This window comes from Ischnura elegans, chromosome 3 (genome assembly GCF_921293095.1).
Source record: "Ischnura elegans chromosome 3, ioIscEleg1.1, whole genome shotgun sequence".
NCBI lineage: Eukaryota > Metazoa > Arthropoda > Insecta > Odonata > Coenagrionidae > Ischnura > Ischnura elegans.
In genome coordinates, this window is record NC_060248.1 from 92,388,485 (window position 1) to 92,403,082 (window position 14,598).

Below are 14,598 nucleotides of genomic sequence, written 5' to 3' on the forward strand. Positions count from 1 at the left end.
GGTTAGAAAGGATTAATACCAGCTAAAGTTAATTCAAGTAAGCAATGATACAAGGAACTCTCACCACAATTTTTGTATTATATTGCTATAGCTAACTATAATGTTAGCTGTAGCAAGCTCTCAGTGACGAAAGAACCAGAATGAACACTTAGAGCATCAAAAAAACTGAAAAATGAGCACGGAAGAAAAAAAAGAACACATATTAAAGGTTCTAATGATTTCAAGAAACTACCTTGAGTAGCTCCACCATCTTCTGTTCCCTGTCAGAGCGTTCCACAGGATCGCCTCCATCGCCACCACCATTGGCAAGGGTCAAATCCCCGACAGGTTCTCCACTTTCATCTAGACCCTCGTGTGATAGAGAATTAGATTGTGAAGAGCCGAGAAGCAGTTCCTCCAAGGTGTCTGCTCGAGATCTTGTGTCCTCCAACTTCTCTGTCTGCCGACAGAGGGATTCCAACAGGACTGATTTTTCCTCCGACAACCTCTCATTTTCAGACTGAAGATCTGTCAGCTGTGCCTGTAGATCCGCTAGTTCTTGTAGAGTAGCTTGCAATTCCTCATTCGTACTGAAAAATTAGATAGCACTTTATCACTACATTTTCAAGTAAAACAACATATTTTAATTGCACATTGCCTGACCATTGAAAAATGGAATTATCACAAAAAAGGATGTCTCATTATAAAAAACTGCATGAAATTCTTATAAACATATAATACACCAGACACCTATTTAAAATAAACTTCTGAGCACATTTGTTGTCATTAAATGAAACATTCAACCATTGATTAGAAAAACTTTGAGCATTACAAAGCACATTTATTAGGTTTGCAAAAACCATTCCAATTGTCCTCGCACTATCTAAATATCAGCTTAACTACATTTAAAAACTAAATTACTATAGAATAAAAATGATATTGTTGATCACCAGAAAATCAGCTAAGAATAAGGCAATTACCAAGCATGTGGACTGCTTGTCATTTAAATCATAAGGCCAACTACAAGATATGAATTAACGCTTTGATATTCAGGGATTAGTCTCAGAAATATAATTCAAATCAAAATCTCACAAGGCAGGTGAGAAGATAAAACATATCCCAGAACCTTGAGGAGTGCAGTATCAAAATCTACAAAACAAGAATGGAGGAATAAAAAAATAGAAGCAAAACATCTCCATAAATATATAGATTTCTTCATACAATTTATGAGCATAAAATTAGAGACTGTTTTGTTGCAAAAAAAGAATCTACACTAAGAAAAGTTTAACTCAGTCTCATGCATGGGAATGTATGCTAAAGATCAAGCACTTTTTTAAACCAACAGGTATATACATCACCACAAATTTAACATATTCTTGAGTAATATAAGTATGACACTAAATAGGAGAATTTTTGCAATAATAATTACAAAATACACACTAAAGCAAGACACTAGGCATATCCACTGAACATTTCTGCTGAGCAATTTAGCATGCACAACAAATTTATCATAAGTAGACAATCAAATGAAAGGTGAAAATAAAGTGTTTAGGGTGGACTTATGCAATGTTTCCATTGAGCATTAAATAATTTTCACTATACAGTGCCAGAAACAATGCCTCCAACATAATAAAGCAGTCACGTCACACAGATTCTAAGCAGTTAAATCACTTCAGATATCACACAAAACACAATATGCACTAGAAATTTTGAGACATTGGGAATCTATTCACAATGAAACTAAAAACATAGACAAGGCACATATATCATCTTCCCTGTACAATCTGGTGATACACACAAAATGACACATTCACTACCATTGAAGCAGGCAGATTAGCAGGGAGTGGGAGGGAGAGAGGGAAGCAGAGAGAGATGGAGAGGTACAGAGAGAGAGAGAGAGAGAGAGAGAAAGAGGCAGCCAACCATTCAAGCATCTGCTGAGACACATCCAGCCCCAAGGCACTCCCAAAGGCAACTGACTGACAGTGTGCTCATGGTTCCTGCATCACTGAAAAATGCTGAGGGATTCTCTGAATGTGGACAGCAAGCCATTGGGGCTATAAATGTCTCCTGACCCACTCCCCTCCCCTACCCCAGCCCCCCACAACTTTGATTCCGAAAATATCCCCAGAGCAGAGGTCTAGGGGCACTCAGCCTCTTTGTGTTGTCACAATCCATAATGACACCATGTGCCATCCTCTGCTGATGTAACAATCTCAACCACACTAAACGCTAATTATCAGCAAAACATAATTAGCAAATCCAAGCCCAATCTTAGCTAGTGAGAAACAAAAGTAGGCAAGACCACTCAACGAAAATATTGTGAATTACATATGTACTGATAAAGCTATGGAGTGGTTTAGACTATTATTAGACCACAAATGGGACTTGGTTTATGGACCATCCCGCAATAAACTAAAAACCAAATATGGAAATTCATATAAAAGTAGATCAATGTGCCATTAACACAGAAAATCTTCACATCTCAACAGTGAAGGAAATATTTTGGTGTTATTATTATTATCCCACCTGCACTAACACTATCGTTAAGAAGAAGTAAGCTAGATAGAGGGAAAATAAAGAGCTGTATTTAAAAAAACTGAATGAAGAAGAATGAAGACTTTATATCATTCAATTCTAAGAATTTTTTCAAGTTAAAAAAGCATGAGATGAAATTTTTCAGCCAAAAAGAGAAACAACAAAAACACTGTAATGCCATTGATCTCCAAAGGCAAACTTCACCACGACATACCTGTAATGAGTCTCTTCCATCTGCAGAATGCGGTCCTGCAGGCATGCAACAGAGACTTCGCTCAAGCTGCTGCTCGACTGCTTGTCCCATTCTTGGGTGGGACAGAGGGTGTTCTCCACAGGTGTCGCACATGGGCCCCCACCACTGCCATCGCACCCACAGCAGCCCATGGCCTCCTGAGGATACAGAAGAATAACAGTGGTCAACATAAGAACTGAAAAAGCAATTAGGAAATTCATTGCAGAGGCAAGAGAGCCCAACTTGAATAAATGTACTATTTTATTGACCATTTATTCATTCATCATTCTTTTAAAATTTTTAGGCTTTGGTTGGATTTAATTATAAATTATACATACCTTCGAGTCAATAATTGTAATGCAATGAAATCTTTTACTGTTTTTAATATTTTTTTTAATTAATACAGCGTACTTTCTATTCTTGAATGCGACATGATTCTAAAGTAAATTCACAACAGATGTTTTCTAAGCTTCATTCAACTCAACCCCTGATTTCACAGCGCCCAAAATTTGCCTTCTTTATTCTAAGGCAAACATATCCTAGGTTTCCGAAACTTATCAACAAATAACCGAGCACGACAACACAACGGCAAAGCACTTCTCTGCTTAGGGTAAACAGGGTAGTGTCATACCCACTATATAATTCTTTGAAACACGTTAATGGCGAAAACTTGCAAAATTACGGCTATTAAGGATTACTAACAACTTTAAAATGCAGATCAAAAATTTGACATCACATGATGTCAATCCACCAAAATGCCTTACTTCTGCTGTGGCTACTAATGAAGGTAAAGGTAATTCTTTAGCATACCATATGATTGCAAAGTTTTGACGAAGTTTCGCCCCCTATTGTCATTATGTCGTAAGTGAAATCGTTAGGTCACCTATCATTTTAAATTAAATAGGGGAGTGCTAGAATCTTCATCGAGACTACAAATTTTATCCTGATTTAGGTAAGAAATTATTTTGAGGGTGAACATTTTGTCTGAAACAGCAAACGATGCCTATCGAAGCTGATTAGCTTCCGTGAGATGCAAAAGTATCGATTGCATCACATTCATGAGTAACAAACGAGGTTGAAATAATTAGTATATCCCTCATATTTTATAATTTTGGTTAATTTTATTTCGCAAAAAAATACGTTACTTCCACTGGAGAAGCGAAGAGAGGCGTCTGCTGCGTTTCATGCGACACCTCGTTTGGCTCTGTGAATATCTTAGTTGGCTCAAGCCACGCCGACAAAGAGGAGATCTTGAGAGAATTGTGATATTTTTTTCGTTATTACCAGTGGCGCCGACTCCATGGGGCCTGAGGGGGCCCGAGCCCCCTCAAAGATTCGTTAGGGGGGGCTGAGCCCCCTCAATAATTCAAGAAAATAATTAAGTTATATTATGCTTTGGGAAAATCACAAAAATATATTGGTGTTTTCCCATGTTTGACGATAGATACCTTTTAAAATGCATTCAATAATGTGTTAAAACAAATAATTTTAAGGTAGTAAGCATGGGTTAACTGAAAACAAGTGGTGTGAATTATGATAGTGTTACGGTGCTGAGACACACTTTGAATTTAACCTCTTCCCGGGGTAAGACCCCCGATATGGGCCCCCCCAATATTTTTTATAAGTCGGCGCCCCTGGTTGTTACACAAGCTACGGCGAGAAGGCAAAAATGCAAACACTAAATACCGTGACGGTAGGCATACGGGCATGGCAGTAGCATAAGAAGAAGACGTCGAAATGTAGGCTGAAGGAAGTGTTTACTGAGGGGTTACTGTTAACGGAGGCATCACCGCGAAAAGCGGGACCGTAAAAGGGTCTAACAGTAAGAGTGGAACAAGCGTGCTGAGATTTCGTAATGAACAGCAACTCATCGTTATCAGACACACTTACGCACATCAAATATTAAATTTACATAATGATGCAGTCGATTAAAAAAAAATGGCACCACACCGACCACATGAATCTAAACGACCTGCTTAGCATTCGGCGAACGAGAGGATTTGAATTCACGAGTGGCGACGCTTGACGCAACACGCTCGAAAGACAAAAGTAGAAACAATTACGCCCGAAGGAAGGCAAACATCTTCGCAACGCTGTCTCCAAGAGGGAGTTACTTCAATGCAAAGAACATTTAGCGGAAGTGTGCGGGACGCATACCAAAATAAACGTTGCAGAAACCATAGTTCTGCACGAACACAAAAAGCAGATATGGACAAATGCATCATACTTCATTGTGTTTTACAAATTTCAGAAATTAATCGCAAAAATTATATTTCAGATACAATATGTATACGAATTACTCAAGCAAATTGCATTTTCATTGCTAAGAACAGTCATAATATCAAAATACCTTATAAAATGCAAAACAATTTCAAACCTTTCGTTGTGAAATTAAAATTTTCAATAGGTACTCCAAATTAAAATAAAAGTTTAAAAAAATGTTTAAATTAATAGGATCAACAATTTTTGTCCCTGGAATACAACTGGCACGTGGGCAAAACTAATTACTAATGGGATGACATTATCGATGATTCCAAATGTATATTTTTGTATCGACAAGATAGTGTAAGTTTTTGGCTAAAAATAGCATTTTAGAAAATTCGAGCGAAGACGAATTCATCTCATTTGAGCAAAAATGTAGTACTTCCCATTAAACGTTACAAAATCACTCAATAAAAGCACACAACACGGGTGACATTACACGCGCACCCAATCTTAAGTCCAGAAATCTTAATGGGCGACGACGATAGAGTACTCAAAAATCATTTACGTATGTTTTATTATTTCAACTTTAATTTAGTAAATTAAACATTTAATCGCATTTTAGTAGCAAAATACTTCTGGATTTTGTATTTTCAATGCAAATATAATTTACAAAAGTATCGATAAAACGTACTTCTAACACGAAGTCCATATTTTCGATACTGGCCATCCCCGTCAAAAACACACACAAAATATGCGGCATCACGCAACATTTCAAGGAACGTTTACAGAAATATTTTCCCCGGGGGCAGGGTTATTAGCTCCCACTCCCATTATTGTCCGCATCCTCAGGTAACCGCAATGCCCCCCGCCCCCCTGCCCCCAAGTAGGGGCGGAGTCGCCTTCCGCATCCTTTGCCCGAGGTGTATCGTAGGAGGTTGTTGGGAGGAGGGATAAACGACCCCATTCACGAACGGCAATCGCACGTCACCGCGGGCAGTTTTTGAAACTCCGCATCCGTGACCGCTGAAAGAAGCCCGGATGGTTTCAGACCGTATTCCCCCGGGAAAAAACTTCCAACGAGAACGCAATACACATGCACGTAGCCCGGGGAGGAAGCTCTAGGGGCTTCAACAATACTTTACCCCGCCGCCGACGAGGCCGAAAAATTTTTTTTCCCTCGTGGTGACTCCCGGCGGTACATCTGCTAAAGAGACCACTACTCCAGGGACATCTCTTCTCTGACACTTTACTTTCGATATACTCACATTTCATGATGCTTGCCAATAATCAACGATCTAGAAATCAACGAACTGATTAAACTTTCAGCGGAGCTTAATTTCTAAATTTCCCCCGATATTTATGTTATTTTATTTATTCCCATTCCACCGAGAACATGTTGGCCTTTTACATCGGGGGCTTTCAACAAGGTAACAATTACGCGTGCACGAAAAACCATACCCTCGACAGGGGCAATCTACCTAGGCGGGACTCAAACCCACGACCTCTCGTTTGGCAGGCGAGGACTTTACCCTGTCACCACCGAAAACAGAACATGTTGGACTTATACATTGGGATTTTCAACAAGGTAACAATAACAGTGCACACAAAACCATGTCCAGGATAAGGGCAACAAAAAAATCACTAACTCTTGAAAACATATAATGGCAACCTACCCAGGCGGGAATCGAACCCACGACCTCTCGTCTCGTTTGGCAGGCGAGGACTTTACCTTGATGCCACCGAGGTCGAAAAACATATTCCCCCTTGTGGCGACTGCCCACGGTATATCTGCTGAGAAAACAACTAGACCAGTGACATCTATCCTCCGACACTCTATTTTCGATTAAGTCACATTTCATAATGCTTGCCTATACCCAACGAAGAATTAACTTTCAGCATTATCGGAACAAAATAGATAGTTGATTTAATGGACTGCATAGTTATTTGATGCGTGAGAATTGACATCAAAATACGTCTATTTAAAAAATATGTTAGAATTCCATCAGATGAAATCTCTATATTACATGATTTCCACATCCACATGATAACTACGATTTAAGTAATCAAACAAGTCGAAGGAGAACAATGCATCCTCCCAAGAAGAGAAGTTGTACGTCGAGATGACAAAGAAAACCAGAGAGAGGTGAACTTCCGAAGCGGACAGGAGAGGACAAGAAAAAGAAGGTCGCCATTGCGAGGGTGGGGGGTTGGCAGTGGGTCCAACTCCCAGGGGAGGCCTGACCACAGATCAACTGGTTTCCCCAGTCACGCCGGGATTGTGTTTCATACACATCGGAGAGCACACATTGCGGACGATCGAGCGATGGGACTGTGAGTGTGACCTCTGCAGTCCATCTCGTGAAATCGACGTCTTCATCAAGAGACTTCGGAAGCGACTACACGATTCCATACAAATACAGTAGTCCCACGATTTACGGTATTAATCCATTCCGGGGGACCGATCGTAAAGCGAATCGCATTGCTCGCGGAATCTGCATCATTTCCAGACGAGCCATTGAGCTCCAGTTAAGGCCTGTTTACATGGCACATCTACACGTACGGGCAGGGATGCCGACTTGCAAAAAATATTGGGGGGGCTGAAACCGGGGATCTGACCCGGAAATTTTATAAGTAGAGAGTTTTGATTTTTATAAGCATTTTATAAGAGTCATATGATCAACATCAGAAACCTGATAAATCGAATCTCGTCATCTGGACACACAGGGGAAATCGACAAGCCTGACACATTTTTTCCTCACACACATAACGAATTTTTGAGGGGGCTCGGGCCCCCTCAGGTCCCATGGAGTCGACGCCACTGCGTACGGGTTAATGTCTAAATGTATGAACGCGAAAAATGAACGCCAAAAGGCACCGTGTAACCACCCAACTTGTGCGAATACATGCACAGAAAATAGAACCTGTTCTAATTTGGTTCAAGCATTCGTACATGTTCCGTTCCGGTCCACAAAAAACATTCATGCTAACAGACATTAACCCGTACGTGTTAATGCATCGTGTAAACAGGCCTTTAGATGTTCATTATCTACCTAATGACTGTCAGGTAGCTGCGAAGGGGTAGCCAAGCGACAAAAGATTGACGCCACTAGCCTTGCGCCGTATTCATAGTTAGCCATTTTGTGAGTACAAAAACTACCGTCTCAACGTTGAGTGTGAGGACTCAAGAGACTGTTATTCTAATTTATTACAGATGTAACTTTTTTAAAGTTGAAAAGTGCTAATATATTTAAAACGAGCATTTACAAAGCAATGTCTATTATTTCGAGCCTCAATTGGTCGCATTTCGTTTCAGTACTAGAAATAACGAGTCTTTTACTCGTTAATTACGAACCTTTTTTAATTGGTCATTGTAAACTGGTTGGTTGGGGTGAGCCAAGGCTCACCGGCACAGCATCTAATCGTGCCTTCGGTGCGACCATGACTTGACTAGTTTTCGACCACAGCATTAATGGTAATTTTGATTTCAACTGGCACCAGGGTTGAAATTTCGTGACACAATATTTCTCCACCCTATATACGTCTGTTAGGGAAAACTGTTTTAAGGCCGCCTACAACATGCCGACGGCGAAAAGAGATTCCAACTGCGAACAAGACGGTTTAATGGAATCGCGTCCGCTCGCGCGTTTGTCAAATGAGCCGCGGAGATGAAGTCGGATGGGGGACAGAGAGACGAGAGAGAAGAAGGAAAGGAAGGGCCAGCCGTGAATCACGGTCCGAGATCGAATCACTCCCCGACACATATTTTTAGCCCTTCCGAGTAAGTAGACGGGAAGTGCACCACACATTCCGCGGCAATTCCATCGCCTCTGGCCGGCGCATTATTTTTATGAGCGAGAGCATCTACTCGGGAGAGGCATCGGAATGGAAAAACACACGACGATCGGAAACCGCGAGGAAAGAAAACAAATCGGAACGGCCACTGAAAAGACACTAAAATTTCGGAAAACATTCTCGGGAGGATGTCTGGCCGACGCGGATTATCGATTTGGTTTTGCTTTCGTACAAATATAGAATTTGAAAATGTTTTCGAGGGGGTACAGAAATTTTCTTGGCTTTAAATGAAAAGATGCAGAAATTCGCACCATATCTTATTTTTTTTAAAAGTTTAACGTGGATAAATGCGATTTTAGAACAGTTACATAACATGATTATAAAGGATTAGTTCAATTACGAAGGATTAAATTCAAGGGCGTACCCAGGGTCATAACTAGGGGAGGGGGGGCAAGCCATGGTTTACGAGGGATGGGGACAAACCAAGTTGTGACATTAGTTAATAAGATTATTTCCTTGAAAAATAGCTTTATTTTTGTTACATATCTTGTACTAATACATATCATTTTTAATAGGTTTAAATAAAATTTGTTGAATGCTATCGTTTCAATTCAGGGTAAATTTTTACAAGTGCAACAATCCGGATTTCGCCTTCAAACCTTCACTTTCCTGTAGTATTTTTGCCTCCTGATTAACGTGGTGACATTCATTCCTGGCGGAAATTAATAGTTTTCGAGATATTTTAACTTTAATGGATAGCGATTTTCGGGTTCTGCGCATGCGCGGCCATATTGGAATGGCGGTAAATGAGTTTCACGGAACATGTTTGAAATTGTAAACAAGAGAAAAATATCCCTAGTGATGGTCCAATACATAACAAAGTGGGAGGTAGAAGTGGATAAATCACTTTCTGGGCACATGTACGGGCTGGTCAACTAGAAAAAAATATCCTTCGAGCTGGTCCAGTTGGTAAAGTGGGTAAATCACTTTCTGGGCACATGTACGGGCTGGTCAACTGGAAAAAAATATCCTTCGAGCTGGTCCAGTTGGTAAAGTGGGTAAATCACTTTCCGGGCACATGTACGAGTTGGTCAACAAGAAAAAAATATCCTTCGAGCTGGTCCAGTTGGTAAAGTGGGTAAATCACTTTCCCATGACTCTTCTTTTATTATGATGGTAATGTTTGCGCATGCGCAGAAGGTGAAGTGCGTAAAGTAAAGAGTGAGTAAGTGAAGATCGTAAATGGCGGCGCATGCGCAGAACCCGAAAATCGCTATCCATAAAAGTTAAAATATCTCGAAAACTATTAATTTCCGCCAGGAATGAATGTCACCACGTTAATCAGGAGGCAAAAATACTACAGGAAAGTGAAGGTTTGAAGGCGAAATCCTGATTGTTGCACTTGTAAAATAATACCCAATTCAGTGCTGATTTTGCTTTAAGACTTCAGCGATTTTTGCTTCCAGGGGGGCAGCTGCCCCCCCGCCCCTGCCCCTCGCTGGGTACGCCCTTGGTTAAATTGCAGAGAAATCGAGAATAATCCGGTAAAATGAACAGAAGCCTGGTCTTACGGTAAGTCATATGTTAGCAAAAATGCCATGAATCACCGCATTTAATCACCTTTTTTTTCCCCATCTTGAAAACACAGATTACCCTAAGGCAATAAGAATTGCGTCACTAAGGACGGAATAAAACTATCGTTATTGAAGTTTCTCCTCAGATGTAAAATTGTCATACTTATGGTGCATGGAAGTGTTGAAAAGAGTTTATAAACCATAAAACTTTCCATACGATAGCTATGAATTGATCAAAAAAGACAGGTCGAGCGTGTGTGACGCATCCTATCAAGCAACATTAAGGGAAAAATTATCAAAATACTCTTGAAACGCGAATTAATATGAATCTATAGTAAATAAATAGATTTCTCGCTCACCTCATCATACTCCTCTTCATCATGTTTCGCTTTATCAGCGCAAACGCATTAAGTCACCGTATTTCCCATCTTGAAAATACAGAATACCGTAAGGCAATGAAAATTGCGTCACTAAGACACCTCAACAATGCGTCACTAAGGTACGTCAACAATAGTCCCCCGACCCCTCTTTCGCTGCATAGGTACAACACAGTGCATGCATGCCAAGGCCATCGGCAGTAAATTATGTTCATGTATCCATAAAAAAGAAATTTTAGAGTACTATTATTAAAAGTGCCTGTGTTAAGGCCGTACCACACTAGCGACTGCGACCGCCGCTGCGACCGCGACTGCGGCTGCGACTACACCCCATCACACATTGCGGCCGACGCCACGATCGCGCATGCGCACGTATGAACTTTTCTGCTTGTGGCTTGTTTGTTTACGAAAGCCCAAAGAATAGATAGAGAGCAGCAATTGTTGAAAATGTTCCTAAAATATGTTAAAACGTACTTCATTTTCATTCACCTGTGTACTCGGGTGCAATATCCAATATACTGGGCTTCCATCTTCACTTTAAAAATCCGAAATTATCTCAGCGTTATCTTATAACCTTCTTGAACTTCCCTCGCTACGGTAACCAAAACAAACAAACACGTCTGCCGCAAGCGCGCGAGATTGAAATGGAGCTCTCTGATTGGCTGCGACTGCGACTCAGAAGAATAGCCGGTCGGCTATTCTTCGGAGTCGCAGTCGCAGCGTCGACTGCCTGGCTCTGATTGGTCGACGGGCCAGTCGCAGTCGCGGTCGCAGCCGCAGCGCCGGCCGCAGTCGCTAGTGTGATACGGCCTTTAGACCAATGCAATGTTTATCACTAGGAAGCAGGGATGGCGTTGTATCAATCTCAAAGACTGGAGCTTACATGGGAACTTTTCTTACCTAAAAAAAAAGGCCGTAAAATAATTGTTCCAGGAATAGCCAAGATAGTATTTTAATAACACAAAGTAAATAACTCTTCAAGGGATTTATAATACAAACAGTGGGAATTTTAAACTTCCCACAGAACTTTAAAAATACAGAAAGCTATCGAAGCTCTAAAAGAGAGATAATTGTATTCATCCATTCGATTTCTAAGATCAATTTTACCCACACAAGATTGTTAAACCTCAATGGGTGAGAGGGTAAAGATAGTTCTCATAATACGCACCTCTCCTAACAAACCAATCTCCAGACCTGGGAAACCTTTACGCATTCATATTAAGCAGGGAAGTATGGATGAACGCATTAAAAAAATAATTAAAAACCCTTCGTAACTACGGTGAAGACACCGGACGGGCATTTCTTAGCGTCACTTCGCCCAGTTCGTAACCATTAAGCTCGTGAAGACCAATCGGATAGGCGAATATAATTATCTCTCTTCGATCTCTCCTACAGTACGAACAGCGGAAAATCCAAGGAAAAAGATGATTTTTACGATTGCTACTATCGAATTTCGACTGCTACAATCAATAGGACACATCGTATCCCTTAAGGCCGTTTCACACGGTACACGGAATTGCGCAGGTTAGAGCTGCATTAATTTCTAAGATGGCGTGGAATTGCGCGAAAGCATGAACGAAATTAGAACAGGGGCTATTTTGCCGTCTCGCATCCACGCATTCTCGCATGTGTTCTAGCAATTCACCGCATTACACGACGCAATTTTGATTGCGCCTTCACACGTACGTCAGACTGGGCAATTCCATGCACCGTGTAAAACGGCCTTTAGAGCGGTCGTATAAAGTGTCTTTTATATATAATTAATATATAAGAATATTTATTGTTCAGTAAAAATTCCGTAAGAACAAAAATAATATTATATTAAATATATAAATTACATTTTGCTAGCATATTACATTAAATACAATATAAATGATTACAATTATACTCAATTTCACGACATAGACGATCATAGCAAATTTATGAAATATAGTCAAAAACGGCAAATTGAGCTATTTTCCAAGCCGTATTTTATACAAACACATGATTTTTATGGATATGTTACTCGTTTAAAGCCAAAGCTATCATCGTGAAATAGTCTGAGAATTTAGAAAACACCCGTGTAAACGTTTACCTGTGTGCGAAAATTCCACAGAGGAAAAATCATTCGCCTTGACCGGGATTCGAACCCGGATCCCTCGATTTCCGGCCGAGTGCTTTAGCCAGTTAAACTACCGAGGTGTCATTCTTCCCTGTGGAAATTTGTGGACTATACCGGACAAGGTGGTATGGACTGCTGAGCATATTATGCGACGAGCAGTCCAAATCGTGCGCACGGCGCCACAGCCGGAGAGTAAAGTCCGAACTTTGAACACATAGAGGTGTTCTCTCTTGACGAATTTAAGTATACCGGGACTAGCCACGGTGATAACTTTACGGGAGTCACCCGCAATGCACAATTGTGCGAAAATTCCACGGAGGAAAAAATCATTCGCCTTGACCGGGATTCGCACCCGGATCCCTCGATTTCCGGCCAAGTGCTTTAGCCAGTTAAGCTTGTGGAAATTTGTGGACAATACCGGACAAGGCGGACAAGGTAAGGTGGCCACAGGGAAGAATGACGCCTCGGTAGCTTAACTGGCTAAAGCACTCGGCCGGAAATCGAGGGATCCGGGTTCGAATCCCGGTCAAGGCGAATGATTTTTCCTCTGTGGAATTTTCGCACAATTGAGCATTGCGGGTGACTTCCGTAAAGTTATCACCGTGGCTAGTCCCGGTATACTTAAAGTTTACCTGTGTTTTAGATATTGAAACTTCATTTTCCATTTAATATGAAGGTAAATGTAGCCCGTAAATTTCAAGGTGATAGCTGGAGGCTTCAAACAAACAATAAATTACGAAAAAGGCCGGTTGAGCGAGAGCGATTTTGACATCGATGGATTCGAAGAATTAAGAAGGATATGAATGAAAATACCGGCGGAAAAATTTGGACGTTAGGCAATTAGGCATATTGCCGGGTGTTAGGCACTTACAGTAAAGAGGAGTAATTTACAGAGTGGCACATATCACACAGTTGATAACGATATCACCATCATTCAATACGGGAATTCATACATGATACTAGGATAAAACCTTCGCCGATAAAAACGCCCCGAATTAATCCCATTGATATAAAATATGTTCCATTTATCGCACGATCGATCACGAACGTCGATATCAAAGATGGGCATCGATAAGTCGAGTAAGAAAACAATTCCGGTCGATAAGAGCACATGGGCGTACCTACCCAGCGAGGGGGAGGAGGGAGTAGCTGCCCCCCCCCCCCAGAAGCAAAAATCGCAAATGTCTGTAAGGAAAATAATATTTTTTCATGCAAATAAATTTAAACACTAATAAAGAGCCGTTACAGTTTCCTTAAATGTTGATTTCATTCACCTTTTCCATGCTTAAATCTTACCTACAACTTGAACAACCATGGCTTTTTGATCCTGGGTACCACCACCACCAGTTTTGATCCTGGGTACGCCCTTGTAAGAGCACATTGCTGATGTACACGCAAGTTTTTATGGTCTTTGAACGTCGAGTATCTTAGATCATAGTTATTCAAATTTCGATCATAGGGTTGTTGTTCATCAATTAAGCAATGATAAAAAAATAATTTTCCACAAAAAACAGGAGAATGTCGCTATCACAAAGAAATACAAGAAACTTCTTTGGCCGCATCTACGTACGTAACACCCACTTTCCTCGTAGAGATGACAGCAATTTTGAATGGAAATTATGAACATCGCATCACTGATGGTCAAAACCATCGATGATATCTTTCATTAATCGAAAGAACCTACCCTCCAGGGTAGAAGTCTCCGTATAATAAAAAAGCCAAGTATCATTATTTCATCAAACAATCCTTAGCAGAAAATCCAAGACCCTATAAATATAACCCCTGCTCAAGAGTCATACC

At 40.7% G+C, this 14,598-nt stretch overlaps 1 protein-coding gene across 1 annotated transcript in view; it reads right to left on the minus strand.

The window, feature by feature from the left end:
- The window catches only part of LOC124156142 (cytospin-A-like), a 526,115-nt gene that overhangs the window by 11,284 nt on the left and 500,233 nt on the right, over positions 1-14,598 (minus strand). Inside the window, exons 9-10 of the mRNA XM_046530489.1 lie at positions 2,732-2,907; positions 233-569 (exon numbers count right to left, since the gene is read on the minus strand). Coding sequence (XP_046386445.1) covers positions 233-569; positions 2,732-2,907 — 513 coding nt within the window. The remainder of the gene's footprint in view (positions 1-232; positions 570-2,731; positions 2,908-14,598) is intronic.